We start from the raw sequence: 21587 nt of genomic DNA, 5'->3' as shown, positions 1-21587 counted from the left end.
TTGTACACAGGGTCGCTATAAGTTGGAACCGACTCGATGGCACCTAACAACAACAGTCTAGTAGGTAAGGGGGAAAACTTCGGAGAATGTGGGTTCGCATCCCAGCTCCGTCACTCCCTGCCTGTATAACCTTGGGCAACTTACTTAACCTCTCTGTGCCTGCTGGAAACTACAGATCACAAGAGTACTTATTTCAAAGGCTTGTTGTGAGGACTTAAAAAAAAAAGTTAATATATGTAAAGGGCTTAGAACAGTACTAAGCCCATGACCCTCAGTAAACACAATTTGTTAAAACATGCATGTATTGTCAATAATTGGTGAGGTTCTTTCTTGTGGGACTTTATTGAGTAATCTTCATGCTGTTGTTATTATTGTCCAGGCAAAGGCTCTAGGAAGGCCTAGGCATCCCAGAGACTTACAGAAAACAGCGTGTTCTTCTTGTCCTGGTTCACAGCTCTGGGGTCTGAGATGGCATCTGTGTGCTTGGTCACCGACACGGATTCACCTGGCCGTGGAATAAGAATGAGAAACACCACACGAAGACGCCCCTGTGCCCTGATCCAGCCCCTGCCTGGCCAGGCCTCCAGGGCTCACCTGTCAGGATGGACTGGTCCACTCGCAGTGTGGTGGACTTGATCTCGATGAGGCGGAGGTCAGCAGGCACTTTGTCCCCGACTGAGGAGGAAGGCAAGCCCAGCTGAGTGTGGGGCTTTGGGTATTACCCCCCCAAAAGCCAGGAGGGCTCCCAGGAACCATGGCTGGGGCTGGCATGCAGGGGCCTGAGTGTGATCCCTTAGGTGGCCCCCTTCCCTCTGGCCCTCAGTCTCCTTATCTGTACAATGGGGGTTTGGCAGAGGAGCTTTGGAAGGATCCAACAGTCATCCCTCTGAATGCATAGCCGAAAGATGGAGGCACAGACGGGGACGGGATCACCAGTGTCACATGGTGCACCTGCCACTTCCACAATGTCCCCGGGGACGATGTCCCGGGCACGGATCCTCTGCACACCCTTGCGGTCCGAGCGGATCACCTTGCCCATCTCAGGCTCATACTCCTTCAGGGCCTCGATGGCACTCTCAGCATTGCGTTCCTGCAGAACACAAGGTGAGCAGGTGATTTGTCCCTGCTGCCCCCAGCCGGCCTCCCACGCAGAGTGACACCCTCAGGGTCTAGGATGGCACTGGAAGCAGAAGGACCTGCAGGGGATCCCAGCACTGGGCGGAGGTCACACCTAGCAGCTGGGAGACCCCAGGGCCCTGGCCCCACCCTCGTGCCTCCCACCTGCCAGACGCCCACGATCGCATTGGCCACAAGGATCAGCATGATGACCAGGGGCTCCACAAAGGCTGTCGTGGTCTCCTCACCTTCCTCGAACCAGGCCAGGACCTGCCGGGATCAAAGAGTGTGGGCTACTGTGGGCAGGACCTGCTTGTCTTTCCCTTTGTAACCTGGACCTCCTGTCTGCCTCCTCGTGGTGGGGGAGATCCCCTGGGATCCCTGGCTTGGAGATGGCAACTCTGAGAAGGCCTTGGCTTACAGGACATTCAGCTCCCTCAAGCAGTGACTGCCACAGCCTATGTCACCCCCAGGCCAACCTTCAGGGCCATGGGGCAGTTATACAACCACCAGCTGGAGACCCCAAAGGCTGCCTAGAGCAAAGTGGGGTCCCAGACCAGCAGCAACAGCATCTCCTGGGAACTTGCTAGAAATGCAACTCTAGGGGCCCATCCCGGACCTACTGAATCAGAAACTAACAGAGTGCACCCAGCACCTGTGTTTTAACAAGCCTAGGTAATTCTGTGCCCCATCACATTTGAGATCCACTGACCAAAGGAGCCTTGTTCTAGACCTAGAGCCCAGGTGCCCAGGCTGGGAGGCAGGAGACCAAGTCCAAGTCCCATTTCTATCTCTGGCCCCTCCATGGGCTCAGTGTGCCCATCTGTACAGTGAAGGGGTACAAGCACCCTTTCAGGTCAGCTGATTTAGGCTTCTGCATGGATAGACTTCTTCTGCAAGAGTCCCCATTGTCCATGAGGACAGTGACCAGGAGGGCCAGACACAGCTGGCTGGGCCCCTGCTGGCTGGAGGGGAAGAGTCCCATCCAGTGCCCCTGCTGTCCCACGCTCTAGGCCACCAAGATGAGGTCTCCTCCCCAGGCCTTGCCGGGGGTAGGGCCAGGAACCAGAATCATGTCCACCCTCAGCGTGGCCTGGAAATGACCCTGAGTTCCATTTGGGTCTCTGCTGCTCAGTCACCAATGACAACAACTGTCTCCCTCACTTCCTTCCTACCCTGGCCCCACGGCACCAGCAATGGGGGAAGAGCAAAGGGGAGCAGCAGTAAGAGAAGGATGCAAAAAGTGAAGGCTCCAAAGTATGTATGAGGAGCACAGGGAGTCATGGGAGGGGCCGAGGCAGTGGCTCTCAACTGGAGGCGACTTTGTGCCCCAGGGACATCTGGAAATATCTGGAGACATTTTTGATTGTGACAACCAGAGGCTGCTACTGGCATCTGGTAAGCAGAGGTCAGGGGTGCTGCTAAACACTCTACAACGCACAAGACAGCCCCCCACAACAAAGGATTATTGGGTCCAAAAAGTCAGCAGGGCCGAGATTGAGAAACCCTAGGCTAAGCCATGGATGGGCAGGTCCCACTTGTGCTTTTGAAAGCTCACTCTGACAGCCAGGGTGCAAGATGGACTGGAGGGGGCCAGGTGGGAGCCAGGAGTCCAGTGTGGAGCTGCGAGGGTACAGGTGAGGGAAGTCGAGGTCTGAGCAGAGCAGGGGGCAGGTAGGGCCAGGGAGCAGGCTCAGGGCTGCCCATGGCTGAGAGCACTGCTGGGACCTGGCTCTCCCTCCCCGCTGCCCACAGCTGCAGCTATGGGGCTCCAGGCCATGGTGGCGGGCGGGGTGCTACTTACAAAGGAGACCAGGGCGGCCAGCAGCAAGATGCGCACCAGCAGGTCATCAAACTGCTCCAGCACCAACGCCCACAGGGACTTCCCTGGGAACAGGAGAGCCACGTGAGGCCTGGGCCCCTGACGACTGACTCCCCCATTCAAAGACCAACTGGCCCCCTCCCTCCCTGCAGCTGGAAGAGGGAAAACTCAAGGCCCCTGAGGGCCCTTGAGGACGCAGCAACGCCTCACGCTAGAGGGGAGGAGGGAGCACACCCTGACAGCTCAGGGCCCAAGGACGTCTCCCTGCGGCTTCACAGCCTGCCCTGGCCCAAGCCTCACCTTCCTCGGTCGGGAGCTCTGCAGGATCCAGGCAGCCACGGTAGCCATGAAGAGACAAAAAATGACTGGGTTATACAGTGGGGCTTTAGAGGTGTCTGGGCAGCCCCTCCTCACTGTGTCCACCCAGGCCCCCAGGATGATCTGGACGTATATCCAATGGCTCTCTGAGGTCACTGGACCTCAGAACAGTCTGAGCCCAGCAGTCTGAGCCCAGATGCTTCTAGCCCCTCACCCCACCCAACTCTGAGTGAGGAAGGTCAGGTGTGGCGTGGCTCACATTAGGATAAAACCAGAGCCGGGAGGGCCTTTTCAGACCCCCCATATATATATAGCTCCTTTCCCATTGCACAGAGGGTAAACTGAGGTCTAGAGAAGGCAGGAGGTCTCAAAGCTCCCTTGCACTGCCCTTCTTCAGAGGGCCAGCCAGTCAATGTTCCCCACCCCCATCACAAAGTGGCCCCTCCCTCTACAAGCAACTCAAATGGAGGTCATCTGCTCAGGCCAATGGAGTCTCTGGGTGGTGCAAATGGTTAATATGCTTGGCTGCTAACTAAAAGGTTAGTGGTTCAAGTCCACCCAGAGGTGCCTTGGAAGAAAGGCCTGGTGACCTACATCTGAAAAATCAGCCATTGAAAACCCTGAGGAGTGCAGTTCTACTCTGACATACATGGGTCCCCATGAGTCAGGGTCGAGTTAATGGCAACTGGCTTGCTCAAGCCAGTGAGACCCAGCCCTGCTTCTGCTCACAGGGTGTTAGACACACCTGTTACTCCAGGACCAACTGGCTGAGGTCTGCAACAGAGCCTCACCCTACCCTGGGGGCTTCCCCTGAACAAGACCCCATCAGCCAGCATCCTATTCAGTGAGGAACCCTTCCAAAGTTCCATCCCTGAGGGCTGGGCCTCAGCTTGTCCCCCCCAGGTCCTCCTCTCCAGGCAAGGTCAGTGAAGACTCCCCTCCACCCACAGCCCCAGACCTACTGAACATTCTGAACTTCGAACACCAAGAGGACCTGCCAGCACTTTACATGCAGAGTTTTTCTGTTTCCTGAAGCACCTCTTGTACCAGGCTAGCTGGTACCTGGACTCGTACCTGTACCTGGCTGCCTCGGATACCTGATGTCTCTGAATCATCCCAACATCTTAAAGGGGGAGTGGGGCGGGAGCCACAGCCTTGTTTCATAGATGGAAGAGCGAGGCTCAGAGTAAAGCATCGACTTGATCAAGGTCACACAGCAAGTGTTTCTCTGTGGGGCTGTGGGAGGGGCGGGAGCTGGGCCCTAGAGGATGGACTCTGACAGGCTCCCCCTGCCGAGGCTGAGCTCCTGCCCCTGCTCAGGCCTCTCTGAGGCCCCTCCCAGGCTGAAGGCTAACTGAGCCCCACTCCTCTTGCCCCCCTTGCCCCTTGCTACTCAAAGGACAGTCTCCAGAGCCAGCGGCATCAGCATCACCTGGGAGCTTGATGGAAATGCAGATGCCAAGGCCCCACCCCAGGTCGGTGCTTTCTTCTTCCTCCTCCTCCTGACACGTGAAATGGGTCTTTGCATCTGTCCACCTGTTTCTGGCTTGTGTACCCGCAAGCATTTTTTCCCGTGGGAGCCTTCTCCCCAGACCACCTGTTTGAAAGGTCTAGGGGTCTGCACCTGGCAGCTGAACCATGGAGAGTATCAAGCAGTCCACCGGGCTGCAGGAATCCATGAGGGAAACACATAACCTAAAAATACTTTCTAGCGTTTTCTCCAAAGTCCTATTTTAGGCAGCGGCTGACATTTTCCGTGGAAAATGTAATCTCCAGCGTCCTGCGTCGAGATTAAAATCAAACAGACTTTTTCCTTCTGATCTATTTAGCTGAAGTGAACAGGAAAGGCAGGGGGTGGGAGGGGGAGCAGGCCTGGTTTCTGGGCCAATTCTCTAATAGAGTAGGGTCCTTTGGAGGTCGTATCAGCCATGCCCCAGCCTCTGTACAGAACAGTGCCAACCTCATGACACACATCTGCCTGCTTCTGCCATGCTTTACCTGGGAGACTCCTAAACCCCTCACCTCTGCAGGCATCTTTATGATTCCTGACCAAGGGGACAGTTCATCTGTGAGTCTAATCCTTCTTGCTGCCTCCCACCCCCCGTCAGACATGTAGCCCCTGGGACCACATTCCTTAGGGCATTTACTCTGGGCAGAGCTGGGGTCAGCCAGCCACTGAGGTCAAATCAGATGCCCTGCCCATCCTTGTGCACGGCACAGGCCTGGCTCTAGTCCTGCCTATGCAGCTGGCCTGTGGGGCTCCAGGCAGGCAGCTCAGCCCTCCTAAGCCTCATTTGGAAGACAGGGCACCCACACCCACCTTGAAGGGCTGCAGCGAGGATTATTATCCTCACCATCATTATCATTGTTATTAATAAGAGTCATATTTACTGAGCACCTACTACGCACCGAGCAGTGAGCCAGATGCTTTACCTACACTGTCCCTAGAGAACAAATGGGAAAACATTGTGTGCTGAGCCTGTGAGGAGGTGCTCAGCAGACATAACAACAGTAGCAACCAGTGTTGGCTGTGTGCCAGACACTGCTAACTCTGTGAGCATCTGTCTTCTATAATTCTCAAACAACTCAAGGAGGGTACAATTAAGATCCCCATTTTACATAGGAGACAACTGAAACACAGAGAGGTTGAGTAACTAGCTCATGGTCACACAGCTGGGAAGTGGCCAGGCAGGGTTCTGAGCTCCAGGAGTCTGGCTCTGGAACCCCCGCTCTGACTCCTACGCTCTGCTACTTTCCTTCTCCTGGTCCCCCTGCTGCCCATAGTCTGTTGTTGTTGTGTGCTGCAGAGTCGATTCCAACTCATAGCGACCCTACAGGACGGAGTAGAACTGTCCCATAGGGTTCCAAGGAACAGCTGGTGGATTTGAACTGCTGACCTTTTGGTAATCAGCCGAGCTCTTAACCACTGCGCCATCAGGGCTCCACATAGTCTAGGTCACCTGAAAAAATGTGGCATCCCATGTCCTGATTGTTGGGCTGTTATGACTTCATCCCAACAGCTGGCAGGCTCCTCTGTAGCAGCCCCCTGCCCCAAAGCCACCGGCCAAAATCATCCCTGTTGAGAAAGGTTCATGGAGCCCTGGTGGCGCAGTGGTTAAGAGCTCAGCGATAACCAAAAGGTCAGCAGTTCAAATCAACCAGCTGCTCCTTGGAAACCCTATGGAGCAGTTCTATTCTGTCCTACAGGGTCGTTATGAGTCAGTATCGACTCGATAGCAACGGGTTTGTTTTTTGGGTTGAGGCAGCGAAAACCAGGGAAACCCTCCATGGGATGGACTGACACAGTGGCTACAACAGTGGGCTCAAAGATACGAGGATGGTGCAGGACTGGGCCATGTTTTGTTCTGTTATACATAAGGTTGCCATAAGTCAGAGCTGACTTGACAGCATCTAACAACAACAGAGGCCTCGCATGCTCAGGCCTGGTCTGCTTCAAATACCAATCCCATCAAGATACTGAAAGACCCAACTCTCCTCTCACTACATGAGTCCCAGCGCCATGGAGGGAGCCCAGGGGCTGGGAGAGGTCCCCCCATCCCCAGGCAACCCTGGAAGATTCTAGTGCCCTCTTGCTCTCCTCAGACTGTGCATGGGGGGCTGACCTGGCTCCCCTTGAAGTGGTGGCACTGGGCCCACATTCTGCCTGCCCTGCTTCAGTTGCCACATCTATTAAATGGGGAGACTGCCCCGGCCATACCCACCTTGTGGTGCCTCCACTGGGCTGCACAGGGCAAAGGCAGTAAGGAGGTGCTGCTCCCTCCCAGATCTGTGGCTGGGCCAGCCTGGGGGTGGGGAATTCCCCACTATTCTTATCTGGGCCTCTCCCACCAACCTCTGCTCTGGGTCACTGTGGCCAGACTGAGCTGGCCCATGCCCACCAATGCCCACTGTGGGGCTGGCCTGGAGGAGCCAGGGGAAGTGATCAGAGAAGCTTCATGGCTTAGAGCAAGAAGTCTGGTCTAAAGAGCTTGAGTTCAAATCCTACTCTATCTCTTGGTAGTTCTATCTATGGGCAAATCACTAAAACCCGTCTGTGCTGCAGTTTCTCTATCTGCAAAATGAGGATAACAACAGTACCTACTGCATAAGGTTGCTGTGAAGATGAAATGGCATGGTATGTCTAAAGCACTCAGAATAATGCACAGCACGTAGTGAGTGCTCAATATGCATTGGCCACAATAACTACTAGAATGTAAGCTCCATGAGAGCAGGACTGTTTACTGCAGTGTCTCCAGCACTTGGAACAGTGCCTAGCACATAGTAGGTGGCTGGTAAATATTTGTGAATGAGTGAATGGGCCTGCCTCTCCCCTGCTCATAGGTTACCAGGGGCTGTCCATGGCCTACAGAATAAAGACCTTCCTGGATCTGCTCAAACCTGCCCTTCCAGAATCACTCCCGTACCTTAGATGTCCATCTGGTCTGCCAAGCAGCTTGCCTCAGGACTGCCACCACCTCCCCCCATTTTGCTAAAGCTTTTCCTCCTCCAAGATTTGGCTCATGCCTTTCCTTCTGTCCAGAGTTTCTTGTTGTTGGGTGCTGTCAGGTCGATTTTCGACTCATAGCGACCCCACGTGACAGAGTTGAACTGCCCCATAGGGTTTTCCAGGCTGTAATCTTTATTGGAGAAGATTGCCAAGTCTTTGTCCCACAGAGCTGCTAGGTGGGTTCAAGCCGTCAACCTTTAGGTTAACAGCTGAGCGCTTAGCTGTTGCACCACCAGGGCTCCTTCTGTCCAGAGTACCAAACCAAAAAACCCATTGCCGTCGAGTCGATTCTGACTCATTGCAATCCTACAGGACAGAGTAGAACTGCCTCACAGGGTTTCCAAGGCTGTAATCTTTACGGAAGCAGACTGCCACACCTTTCTTCCACAAAGCGGCTGATGCGTTTGAAAGGACAGACGACCTTTCAGTTAGTGGCCAAGAACTTAACCACTTCGGTCCTGAAGTACCTTTCCCTGTTTCCTCGTATGAATCCCACCCTACTAGGAAGGCTTTACTGAAAAGGCCCCACCTCTGTGAGCCCTCCCAGACCCCTCACCTCATTACCTTGCCCTTCCCTCCACCCATGACCTTCACAGTCGTTTGTGGAACTGGACGGGAGCACCTCCACGGCCGGGAGGGATGAGTCATCCCTGGGTCCACACACAGTCTCACAGCAACTGTTGACTCAGTTGCCCCACAGCCAGGACCCAGTGCCAGGAGGGGGGAGTGGAGTGGGCGCAGGGTCAGGGATGCCCCTGGGCTGCCCGCAAGCTCCACACACCACTGGCTCCCCTAATCTCCCCTCAACTCCTTCCTCCTCACAGAACTAGAAACTGGTATTTCAGCTTCTAAGTGTCAGCTCCAGCTGGGTGAGGCGCACCCACCAAGGTCTTCCTTAAAAGTAAATTTACAGAGCAATTAAATCGTCACTTGCAGAGTCAGGGCCCAAGCTGCCGCAGCTGGCTGGGAAAGGCCCAGGCCGGGCAGACTCCGCCCAGCCCACCTGGCCCTGCCACGTCTCCAGGTTCCACCTAGAGTGGACAGCCTGGCCCCACTCTGCAGGGGACCACTGAGAGGCCTCGGGAAGTGCTCCCTGGTCCACAGAGGAGCCCACTTGGCTTACCCGGTGGTAGAGGTGAAGGGTTTGCTGGGCCCGTGTGCCCGGACCGCACTGTGGAGCAGCCCCAGCCCTACCTCAGGGAGCTCCAGGTGTGAGGGATGAAGGGGTCCAGCTGGGGCGGCCTGGTGCTATTCCTTGGCGGGCGCTAACACTGCCCAGCAAGGGCCCATGGGCTTGAAAACTAGGGTGAAGCCTGAAAGACCTTGAGCTTCCAAGTCCCTGTGGGTAATCCCCCCAACCCCCCAACTCAGATCTGGGACAGACCAGAGTCGGTTTCACATCCCACAAGGCCCGTGGGGGATCTCAGGGTCACATCTCTGCTATACTGATGAGGACACCGAGGCCAAGGACAGACAGGTCTGCCCAACGCCACTCAGCCAGTGGGGCCACTCAGCTCGCCCCGTTCTCCTGGCCTGGTTTCTGCGGGACACGCGTGTGGGTTTCCGGAGTTCCAGCATCCAACAGGGGCCTGGGCTGAGAGAGAAGATAAGGCCACAGCCGAAACACCACTGGCCATAATCCAAACCCAGACCACCCCTCACCCAGCAGCCTCTGGGGCCATCGCACCCACTGTACAGATGGGCAGCATGAGGCCCAAGAAGACAGGCTCCAGCCCGGGGCTACAGCTCCTCCCCAAGCTCTCTGGACAGAGACCACCCCTGGGGACCTCCTGAGATCTTGCACGACTGCCACATCACACTCTGCACTGAGTTTAGGCGCAGGACCACTCAGCAGGACACGCTCCACCTCCCCTGCCTCGGCTCATGTCGGGCAAAGGAGCTGGGCTGCCTGTTCACAGACACGAGGAAATCCAACGGCTCCTAAGCCTGTGAAAAGATGCCCAACCTGACTTGTAAGCAGAGAAATGCAAAACAGAACTAGGAGAGGACATGGTTCCATCTGACTGGCATAGATCTAAATGTGGATTACACACTATGTTGGCGAGGTGGTGGGGAAATGGCAAGTAAAGTGGTACAACTTTATGGACAGTGATTTCGCAACGGCTGTCAAAATTAAAAGTACACACACCCTTTGACCCAGCAATCCCACTTCTAGGAATTTACCCTTTAGCGACGTTCACAAGTGTGTGAAATGACACGGGGACAAGGATATTCCTTGCAATGTTGTGTGTCAAACAACCCAAGTGTCCATCAGAAGTTGGGTGAAGAAATGCTGAAACAGCCACACAGGGAAACCCTGTGTAGCCACTCGGAGCTGAGAACGCTCTACATGGAACATCTCCAGGAGCGACTGGCAAGTGGAGAAGCAGGAGCGAAGCACCACTTAACAATACACTCTCTTATGTAAAAAGAGATCATGGTGTGTCATAGATTCAAATGTGTATCTGCACAGAACAGCTTGGGAGACTGAAGACATGGGGAACACCAGAATGGGAAGTTGGGGACAGGGTGGGGAGACTTTACTGTACACCTTTTGTGCCTTTGAATACGTGCAAATTTTTATTCAAAGAGCAAATGTAAAAAATGTAAAAAGCCTCAGGAAGAAGGTGAATGCTCGCACCTGTGGGTCCTGCAGAGAAAGACGTTGCTGGAGTCAAAGCCTGTTGGGGCCTCAGAGGACCCATCTCTGCAATGGGCTTGGGACAGATAAGGTTTTGTGTGTATGGGGGGGACTCCGCTGGCATAATTCCTGACTGCACTGCTGGTTTCCACCTCCCCTCCCAACAGCAATAAGGTCCCTGTCTGCAAGAGGAGGGTGGCAGGGCGGGATCCCCAGTCCCTGCCCGCCTCCCCGCAGAATTTGCAAACTTCAGGACTTAAGCAAATAACTTTCGTGTGGTTTCCAGTGCTAACGACTTTGCAGGTGTACAGACTCCTGAGGTGAGGGGCACTAGTCCCTAGGGGGGTCCTCCTCCACCCGCAGGCCCTGCCCACTCCCCCACCCAGCTTCTGGCCTGGAGCCTGGCCCAGCCTTCTTTGCCACAGGGAGGAAGGCCTTGGTGTCTGTGACCTCACTGAACACTCACAAACACCCCTATGAGGTGAGCTCTATTGTAGCCCCCACCCCCTCTTAGAGATGATGAAACCAGCAGGGGCCAAGTGGCTTGTCCAGGATCGCACAACTATGAAGGGGCAGAGCCGGGGTCCAAATCCCTGTCAACTCAACCCCAGAGGCTGTGCTGGTGGCAACTGCAGGCCACCCCATGCCCCTCTTGCAGGCCAAGGCTGGGCCCTCCAGGCTGTAGAGAGTGTGAGGCAGGATGGGGCAGCTGGCTCCCCTCCCCTCACCTGATGATTTCCAGAGCCTGGAATGCTTCCTGATCTGAGGGAAGAGTTCTCTGGGGCTCCACAAAGACTAGGGTCAAAGCTGGAATAGCTGCTGCCTAGCCAACCCCAACCGCTAGGCACAGTCACCACCAACATCAGGGTCCCAGAGCCTGTGGAACCTATGACTTCCATGTACAAGCAGGGAAACTGAGACCCAGAGAGGGCGAGGCACTGAGACCAGTTACCACCACTTACTATGTGACCTTGGGCAAGTGATTTAATCTCTTAGTGCCTCAGTTACCTCCTCTGTAAAATGGGGATGACAACAATCTTTACCTCATAGGATTGTTTTGGGGAAGAAATGAGAAAATCGATAAGGGCTAAGAAGAGTGCCCAGCACATAATAAGTGCTCAATAAACATTAGCTTTTATTATTACTACTATCAAAGCAAAGGGGAACCAGGGGAGCCCAGAAATGACCCCCCAACTTTTCATCCCACCCCCTAAGGCACATTCACATCTCTGTGGACCTACCCCGACACCAACATCCTTACCCATCATCCCACACAGATACTCAGTGGACAGGGCACCCCGAGATCCCCATGCCCAGACAAAACAATATGGGAGGAGGTGGTGGGGGGACTAAGGGTTCCCCCCCTCCCCTGCTGGACCAATGAAAACATGGGGGCCGGAGAAAAGGGGGATCTTGGCCAGGTCACACAGGGCAGAATCTGTGTCACTCTGGGGACAGAATCATGGACTGGGTCTCCAGCTTCCTTTGGGAATCAGGGCTCCCAAACTGGAGGCAGGGAAGGCACAGAAGAGGCTGGGGGACCCCAGACCTGTCTGTCCTGACCCTCATGCCCCAGGGTCAGGGCACAGGCCCTGCTCCTCTACAGCAAGGACACTATCCCTGCCAAGTCACTAATGGGGGATATTAAATAATATTTATCTCCCCAGTTCCTCCCACAGCTCAACTAAATATAGCAACTCATTTTTTCTGAAAAAGGATTTCTGCTCCAGAAAGATAATATTTACATAAGAGGTGGTTTTCATAAACCAATATGAAACCCAAAGCTCCCTTTCCAACAGCTCCTCGTCGTTTCTGACCCAGCCCTGAGCAGTGGGACACTCCAGCCAGAGCACCTTTCCCTCCGGAGAAAGAGGAAGCCTGGGCTGACAGGCTAGTTGGGAACGTGGGAGGGTGAGGCCCGAGTCCAACGGACACAGGCCCAGGCTGCCACTTTGACTGGAGATGGAGGGGCGCTTTCTCTCTGGACTCCCAACACTATGCCTGGTGCTGTGGGGGTGAGTGAAGGGGGTAACAGGTCCTGCCTGGAAGCGACATGGGAAGGGCACCCCTACATCTTCGACCTTCACAGGACGACCAAATGGAGCCACGGCTACAACAGTACCTGGTGGCACTTACTCTGCCTTTTGGACAAAACGAGAATCTCACACACCTTTAAGGGTGAAGGAAGAAATGACAATCCTCCCATGCAAACAGCTTGGAAGCTGCCACACACTCCCTGCCCAGAGAGGGGCCGGTGCCACTCCAGGTCGCTTCCCAAGGCCTTGAACTTCCCACCCTCAGGGAGGTGGGTCTCCCGCCCAGCAGTTCAAAGCCCCCACCGACTCGGCTAGCCACATCCGCCTCGGGTAGCAGAAAGAGGAAGACCTAGGGTGGGGGTGGGGGGCACACAGGCTGCGAGCTGATAAGCTGCACCTTCTCGGGCGCTTCATTGAGCCCTCAATAGAGACCCTCGGGGCCAGCTAGGAGACTGGGTCGCAAGTCCTCGGCTGGTCTCACTCAGTCTGCACCTGCACGATGCAGGCTGGCTGCAGCGCGGCGCCAGGAGCCAGTATTGAGCGCGATGGGGGTAGGCTAAGGATTGCGGGGGCGAAGGGGGACTGGAACGACGGGAAGCTCGAAAGGACCGCGCAGGTCCCCGGGCCAGGAGGGAGGGGAGCAGGGAGCCGGAGCCAGGCGTCCGCTCTCCCAACCCGGAGCCCTCCCCCAACCCCCACGAAGGTGGCTGCACAGCCCCGCCGGGTGCCCCAAGAGCATCTTAAGAGGTTTCCGGAGCCCTCACTTCCTGCTCCCTCGCGGGAGCCCAGAGCTAGCGCGGAGAGGTCTGCGCGCAGCAGAGATGCAGGAGGGAAACTGAGCCTGCGGCGTGCGGCCCCCGCCGCCCGGCCCGGCCCGCGCTCTCACCGTTGGGGCCGTAGCGCTCCCGCGCGCCGGTCACCTGTGCCGGGCTCAGGCCGCACTCGGCGGTCACCGCGAAGCGGCGCAGCACGTCGGCGGCCGGGAGCAGGTGCGCCGCCTCCATGCCCGGCTGTCTGCGCCGTGGGTTCTGTCGAGGCCGCCTCTGCGCGTGGCTACAACACCGGGCGCCGGGGGCTCAGGCCCGGACAGGCGCGGCGCGAGGCCATGTCTGCGCTGGGACCTTCCCCGACGGCAGTGGCGGCAGCCGCCCGGCCTCGCGCCAGGATGCTGCGCCCCGGGCTCCCTCCCCGGGGCGGGGCGGCGCGGGGCCCGCCCCCGCACTCACTCCCCTTCCGGCCGCCCTCCGAGCCCGCCGCCGCCCCGCCCCCGCAGCGCCCCGGAGCCCAGAGGCCGCCAGCCCGCCCATTCTGCAGAAGGGGGAACTGAGGCTGCCGGAGAGAGCGCGCGGAGTGTGGTGGGAGATGGAGGCACGTGGCCGGAGGGGCCTGGTGTCTGTCCGCAGAGTTCTGGGGGGCCGTCCTAGGGCACCCAAGAGCCGAGAGCTGGTGCGGACTGCAGAGCACCGGTCTCTGAATTGCCATGTTCGCCTCCACTGAGTCCTCCTGCCCCCGGGACGTGCACTGCTGGGTCCTGGGAGGTTGCAAAATAAAGGTGTTCATAAAACAGCTTCCTGTCCCCCCACTCGAATTCTGCAATGTGTGATCCTGGTTCTCGAGGGAACCCCGAAGCCTGTGAATCAGCTCATCTCTTCCTGAGGAGACTCTTCATGCTTTGTTTATTTGATGTTTGTGTTTCTTTATTCTTTTCCAAACATCCAGCGATGAGCGGTTATTTCCACATAACCAGAATCTGCAACAATGAGCCAGAATATAAAAAAGCACAGAAAACCAGTCCGTTACCTTAGACTCCTGCCCTCACCCCAGCAGGAAATGTAACTGCCGGCGCGGGGGCGGGGCGGGGCTCCCTAGAGTGGCGGGAGGGAATGGGCGGGGGCCTCTGGCCCGGCCCCTCCCCAGAGTGACCCTGCCCCAGGAAGGGAGAGGGACAGAACCCCCACCCCAGGCTCCCTGAGCTCCAGCCTGCCAGGGGTACCAGGAGTTGGGGCTCAAAGGTTTTGGGAAGGAAGCGGTGGGAAGAAGAAATCATTCATCCAGGCCAAAATGAGACGCAAAGAGAACAATCTGATCATGCCCCTATCCAGCTGGAGAGACTCAGCCAGTCTTACCACCTAGCCTCCTCCCTACCTCACCCCCCAAGCTGGCCTCTGTCCAGAGCTTCAGCCTCTGGGGACCCCCAAGGCCACACAGAGTCTTAGATTCCAGGATTGAAGCTGGCTGGTCAAACCCCAAACCTTTCAGTGCCTCCACTCCCAGGAAGCCTTACACACACACACCTCCTAAAAGTCCCAGCTTCCAGCCTTGTCTTGGCTGCTCACCTCTACCCAGACCATGTGTTCACCCCCGCCCCCACCCCCCCAAAGATTTCTTTCTCCCAGGATAGGGCCGGGCTCCTCCTTCTTGGTCTCCCCCTTGCAATGCCTCCCTGAGCCTAGAGACACTCAGTGAGAACTGGCTGGATGGAATGGTCCAGCCCTTTGCTGCTTTTGATAGGTCATCCAGACTGACCCCTGGGCAACAGTTGGACCTCCAAGCCTGTTGGAGTGGAGGTAAGAGGATGCTGGTCTCCTAGCTGGGGCTTCTGCCAGCCTGGCATTACCACCCAGTCCGTTTCTCCTCCACTGCTACAGTCCACAAAGACAGCCCCACCTGTATCCCTAAGTTGCCAGGAATAAGGTTAGCCAGGACAAAATGGAGTCAAAGCCCTACAGCTGCCCACTAGATACCTCTCTCCCCGAGACATGGAGCCCTAGGCATTGAAGTAGCTGGGACCCCAACCCTCCCTGCTCCACACACACATCTTTGGGTTTGGCTCCCCAGCCCCAGGGACCTTAACCGCAGGCCTCTCCAGCTTCACTCCACCCTCAGCAGTGAGCTGGTATTTGCTAGAAGGTAGGGCCAGAAGTCCTGCCTGTTTGCTCTGGCAGCCTGGTCCGTGTTCCCTTTCTCTGGCCCACACCACCCTGCCTCAAAACCACGACAGGCAAGGCAAACAGCTGCCATCAACTTTGGCCCCCACCCTGGCAGGTTCACACGTCTGTCAGCATGCCCACCTGCTCAGCTACCCCATCACGGCTCCTGGGCACCCCTCCAAACTTCCACAGAATTACACACAGTCGTCTGATATTCTAACTTCCTGCCCAGTTGCTTGTCTGCCCCTGTTACGTTCTCTGTCTGCACCCGGACAGATGAACAGCTGGTGGCCAGGGCGACATGGTCACAGGCAGGCTGTCCAAAGCGCATGTCTATCTTCCCACCTTCCAGCTGCTGTGGGCCGAGAGCTCGATGCCCGGTGCCTAATCCCAGCTCTTCCTAACTCACCCACAGGACAGATGGTGGCAGAATTTACTACTTCTCTGGCAGGGGTCATGCCTACCTACCTCACCTGAGGGAGCCAGGGTGGGACAGGGGAAAAAGGTAGGTCTTCCCTGGAAGGATTTGCCACCTGGAGAAGAGGATGTTGCCGGCAGAAAAACCAGCCTGAGTTGAAGGTGGGAAACCTTAGCAACGTGTCCCTCAGCATGGCTGGATCATAAGGTGCATGAGTGTGAGGATCTGGTGGGTAGACCAGAGAGGCGGAGCTAGAACACTAAGAACCTTGATTGCTCATGTAGGCCTGGGTTTTCTAGAAACATCAGCCTGGAAGCTGATGTAGGGAAGGGATTGAAGGGAGCATTGAGGCTGGAAGGACCCCACAATCGTCAAGAAGAAAAACGAGAAGGTCTGGGGGCAGAGTAGGGCTGCAGTGGACAGGCCCTTGTAATGAATTAGATTTGGGGAAGACGGGGAGAGTGAGGAGTCACAGCTGACTCCCACCGAGTTTCTGGCTTCAGCAGCTGGGTGGGGGAGGGGTTCAGCCCTGAGGTGGGGAGGGGACTAAAGAAGTGCACTTGGGGCAAGTGGGATGTGAGGGGTCTGAGGACAGAGGTGTGGGGGGAGTAACGAGCACCCAGGGGCAATCTCTAAGTTGTGCACCACCCCCCACCCCCAATTTCAAGATGAATAGACATTGACAGCAGCGAGGCATCAGCAGAAATGCCTTCCCCCCTCTTGTCCAGCTGCCTCATTCAGGCGCCTTTCATGTTTGTGGCACCTCAGAATGTCTTTCTGTGCCTCCTCTGGCACCGCCTTGGACTTGCATCCAGGGCCAAGTGCTCTCCTTTGCCCCACCCCCTCACTACACCTCTGAGGACTCCAGGTGGAGGTGTCTAAGAGCAGCTAGAGAGGGATACATAGGAGGCAGCGTGAACTGCCCATGTAACACCCAGCAGGTGGAGGGCCTTGACCCAAGAGTAGCTCAGCCATAGGCAGGTGAGCTGAGCCCATCAGACTGTCTCTTGAGAGTTTAAGATCTGAGCTAGAGATTGAATCCGGAGGACCGTGAGTGACTGAATCAGAGTTAAAGGGCCAAAGTTAACCTCGTCTCAAGTAGAGCAGCAGGAGAGCAGAGATAAAACCGAGGCCATGTGCAGTAAGAAGGTGAGGCAAGAGACCATGTGGTTCCCTGGGTGGTGCAAATGGTTAAGTGCAGGAGTGCTAAGCGAAAAGTTGGTGGTTCAGACCTACCCAGAGGTGCCTCAGAAGACAGCCCTGGTGATCTGCTTCCGAAAGGTCACAGCCTCGAAAACCCTATGGAGCAATTCTACTCTGCACACATGGGGTCACTGTGAATCGGAATTGACTCAACAGCAACTACCAACAACACATGTGGGCTGCCTGATGGTACCCAGATTCCTTAGTGGCTCTACTGTGCTTATGCTCTTGGCTTTCCCATGATTCCATGGGGCATGATTTCCTGCCCTTTTGCTGTTATGATGTGAGCAAGTTTCTGTTTTTTACAGCCAAAGGGCTGTGACTAGAAAGACTCAGGCCTGGTTTGGAATCTGGGCTCTGCCTCTTACGGCTAAGGTGTATGTCACCCCTCTAAGCTTCACTTTACTCACCTGTAATAGTTAGGTAATGGTTATAAGAAAGTCAGACTGAGAAGGTTATTTCTCAATCATGTGAAGTCTGAAGCCGTTGTTCTTCTTGATGAGGTGGTGGTTCCAAGACCCAGGCTCCATCTATTTCAGGGCTCTGCCATCTTCAGCATGGTTCCAAGGCCACCACACTTGTCTGCATTGAGCCAGTGGAAGGAGAAGGGGAACAGAGAACGGCACATGGGTGGTGTTTAGGGGCCAGGCCTTGAGGGATCACATCATTTCCTCTCACATTTACACTGGCTAGAATTCAGTCACATGACTATACTTAACTGCAAGGGGAGCTGGGAAATGTAGTCTAACTGTGCTCAGGAATCAGAGGAAACAGGTTTGGTAAATGCTAGACAGTCTCCACTACATATGAAGATAATAAAAGCCCTTTGCCAGGGTTGATGAGGTGGATGGCATACCCAGCATCCATCCTACTTTCCTCCGGTTTTCTTTTGGAGAATCTTCCCTGCCCCTCCCCCTCCCCCAGTCCCTGTGGTTCCCATAGAGCTGATCCCAACTCCTAGATCCAGGGGCAGGCCTATGACTGTCTAACCAGTGAGGATCTTGCAACTCCTTGGCCACAGAGACTGATTGGTTCAGGATGAATATGTGACCCAAGTCAGCCAACCAGAGCCATCAACTGGGACTTTTATTAGACTCTTGGGGAAAATATTCTTACTCTATTGGTAAGATGGTGGCTAAGCTGGTGGGATGTAAGGTTGTTGCTGCTGGCAGCCATCTTGCCATCATGAGGGTAGAATGTGGTTGCCAAGGGAGCCACCCCAAAAAGAAGCAGAGACACCTGGAGCAATAGAGGAAGAAGGAGAGTCAGAAACAAGAAGAAGAAATGGAATGTGTGGCTAATTGCCTCCATGAGCAACTGCCTCCTTTGCCATGAGACCAGAACTGGATGCTGTCCGGCTACCATTACTAAATACTTTGATCAAAGATTTTATAGAAGAATCTTGAGATTGAAAGGGGGAAAATGCAGAATAGAATTTCAAATTCTCATGAAATCCAGACTTCCTGGAGCCCTGGAGGCTGGATGAACCCCCAAAACTATTGCCCTAAGAAAATCCTTAAAACTTAAGCCAAAAAATTCCCTTAAGTCTTCTTAAAATCAAACAATAGTTAGCTTAACTAGTAAAGAATGTCCATCCTTGACCATTATGCTCTTTTAAGACCTATCTATATGGGCTTAAATTGACAACAGCAACTGGAGAGATTAGATAGGAACCTTGGGGGGCAGTGAGTTTATGTCAACAGGGGAGGAACAACTCAGAAAAGGAGGATGAGAATGGTTGCGCAACTCGAAGAGTGTAATCAGTGTCACTGAATTGTACACGTAGAAACTTGAGTTGGTGTATGTTTTTGCTGTGTATATTCTCAACAACAACAACAATAAAATAATTTTTCTTTTAATGGTTAAAAAAAAGAAGCAGAGAGATGGCGAGAGGCAGATCTCTGATGTCATCTTACGAGCCCCTTGACCCACCTGTAATCAGCCCATCCCTGGTCTTTTCAGTTATGTGAGTCAGTAACTTCTTTTTTTAGTTGGGTTTTTGCCATTGAAGATGAAAGAGTTGGGGCTAAAATAGCTGTTGTGGGGACTAATTGATGGGTGCTGGTAAACCGTAGTATTTGGAAGTAGTGCATGCTCAGTAAATGGCTTCTGAAATTATTAATATTATGGGAATTAGGAGAGGGACTTGCAGTGGGGATTGAGAAGGAGCAGAGAGGGAAGAGGGGATCATGCGGCAAGAGAGGAAGAATTTCTAGATGCCCCTGCTCCGGGCCTTGTCCTAGAGCCCGTTGAGCTGGCACTGGGCCTTGTCTCAGGCATGCCCAGGGAAGCTCTGTCCCTCTTGGGGCCTAGACCGATGGGCTTTCTGGAAGGAGGAGCAGCCAGGCCATACAGGAAAATGTCTGTGATTAGAGCCACCCAAACTGAGCACACACCATTTGCCAGGCCCTGTGCTAAGCTCTTTTCTTGCATTATCTCATTGAATGCTCACAACAACCGTGGGATAAGCATTATTGTTATCCCCATTCAGGGCTGATTTCATTGGCACAAAACCTGGGCAGTCACACAGGACTGGTGCTCAGTGTAATACTCTGCTGTTGCCATCTTAAAATTCTTAGTAATTCTATCTTTGAACATGTGCTTTGTAAGTGAAATCTGATGGAACGTTGGAACATGCTTATAAGCAGAGTAGATGCGTGCAGTATGTGGTCATCCCATTCACACAGAGTGTTCATGATGCCTCATGTCCTGGGCTGGGTTCTTTAGAGAAGCAAAACCAGTGAAGCTTACAGAGAGAGAGAGATTTATCTCGAGGAAATGGCTCACGTGGTTGTAGAGGCTGGCAAATCCCAAGTCTCTGAGTCAGGCGCCAGGCTGGAGGCTTCTCCTGACTCACGTAGCTGCAGGGGCTGATGAACCCAAGATCGGCAGGTAAGACAGCAGACTGCTGGCTCAAGTCCCAAGAACCAGAGGTCAGATGATGATGAGTTGGATGCAGGATTCAGAGCAAGCAAGTGGGCTTTGCCAGAATGTCCGTGTATATATATATATATATATATATAAAAATATATATATATACACATTGGATGCAGGCTGTACCCTGGAGGAAACTCCCCTTACAACTGATTGGCTGATCACATCAGATCACAGCATGGATGATGATTACATCATTACATAACTGCCAAACCACTGTGAATCATGGCTCAGCCAAGCTGACACACAACCTTAACGATCACACCCCATGAACACAGAATTCCCATGGACCTGGGAGTCATGGGAGTTCAGTGAGACTCAAATCGAGTACAAGGCAAGCATGTTACCTCTACAACTAAGTGGGGGCACTGATAGCCCTGAGAGGCCAGAACTTGCTCTGAACCAGAAAGAAGGCAGTTGCCTTCTAAGAAACACAGTGGGCCAAGGACTCCTATCATATCCTTTCTTACTCAGGTTAACCAGTTGCTGTTGAGTCAATTCCAACTCTTGGTGACCCCATGTGTACCAGAGTAGAACTGTGGTCCATAGGGTTTTCAATGACTGACTTTTTGGAAGTAGATTGCCAGGCCTTTCTTCTGAGGCACCTCTGAGTGGACTGGAACTTCCAACCTTTTGTTTAGCAGTTGAGTGTGTTAACTGTTTGCTCCACCTAGGGACTCCTTACTCACGTTATCTCGCTGTATAAGCCCACCACATACATTAAATACGATAACATAGAAGTCCTTCCTTCATCAGTAAGCTGAAGGCAGAGAGTGTTGGTAGAATGTACGAGTATCAACAAGTGAAATAAAAGCAGTTGAGTTAGTGTTGTGCAGCATTTCCACTATTCTGGTGAGAACAAAATACATATGGATGTACGAACGATGACATACCAATTGTGTAATTTCAGTGATTCTGCATATGAGTAAATGCTCTTAATTTTTCATTTAAAACTGGCATTGCACAATATAAAGACGAGTGGTAAAATCCATGCTAATAATTTAAAATTTTAATTTCTCTTTCCTTAGAACAACATTGGAAACGCTGGTAGTGTAGTGGTTAAGAGCTACGGCTGCTAACCAAAAGGTCGGCAGTTCGAATCCAGCAGGCACTCCATGGAAACTCTGTGGGGCAGTTCTACCCTGTCCTTTAGGGTCGCTATGAGTCGGACTCGACTCGACAGCAGCGGATTTGGGTTTTTTGTTGTTGTTGTTGTTTAGAACAACATTTAAAAGCAAAACAAAAACAAAACCCACGTCAAGTCAAGAAAGAGACCTCAGAAGAAAAGAAAAAGCTTTCCATATTAGTACCTTTAACAGCACTTTTTCCCCCTACTTTTCAAACAGGTCCCCCATCTTTTCATTCTGCACTGGGCCCCACAAATTATACAGCTGGCCCTGCTCCCGTTTTACCAATGGAGAAAGGCTCGGAAAGGCTGAGGGAGCCTAGCTGACTTGCCCAAGGTCCCTCAGCTGGGATTCAAACCCAGGCCTGTCTGACTCCAGAGCCCAGGCTCTTCAGCACTCCATCAGCCTGCCTTTTAGGGATCCCCTCCCAAATCACAAGGGCCATGAACTTTTACTGGGCAAGAGAAGGTATTCTCCCATAAGCTCCATTCTCCCCTCACACACTAGCTCACTGTTGTTGCCCAGGCTCAGGCCC

General features: G+C 54.0%; 1 protein-coding gene across 2 annotated transcripts in view; it reads right to left on the bottom strand.

Annotated features, from left to right (window-relative positions):
- Positions 1-13607, bottom strand: part of ATP2A3 (ATPase sarcoplasmic/endoplasmic reticulum Ca2+ transporting 3) — a 33596-nt gene extending 19989 nt beyond the window's left edge. For both annotated transcript variants that reach the window (XM_004376124.1, XM_023731140.1), the window contains exons 1-7: positions 13327-13607; positions 3239-3256; positions 2921-3003; positions 1282-1386; positions 952-1090; positions 595-675; positions 420-505 (exon numbers count right to left, since the gene is read on the bottom strand). In XM_004376124.1, coding sequence (XP_004376181.1) covers positions 420-505; positions 595-675; positions 952-1090; positions 1282-1386; positions 2921-3003; positions 3239-3256; positions 13327-13444 — 630 coding nt within the window. In that variant the 5' untranslated portion in view covers positions 13445-13607. The remainder of the gene's footprint in view (positions 1-419; positions 506-594; positions 676-951; positions 1091-1281; positions 1387-2920; positions 3004-3238; positions 3257-13326) is intronic.
- Between the last annotated feature and the right edge of the window lie 7980 nt (positions 13608-21587).

The sequence above is a fragment of the Trichechus manatus genome, unplaced genomic scaffold (assembly GCF_000243295.1).
Source record: "Trichechus manatus latirostris isolate Lorelei unplaced genomic scaffold, TriManLat1.0 scaffold00040, whole genome shotgun sequence".
NCBI lineage: Eukaryota > Metazoa > Chordata > Mammalia > Sirenia > Trichechidae > Trichechus > Trichechus manatus.
Note: the sequence above shows the minus strand (reverse complement) of the source record. Positions and strands in the feature narration are given on the sequence as shown.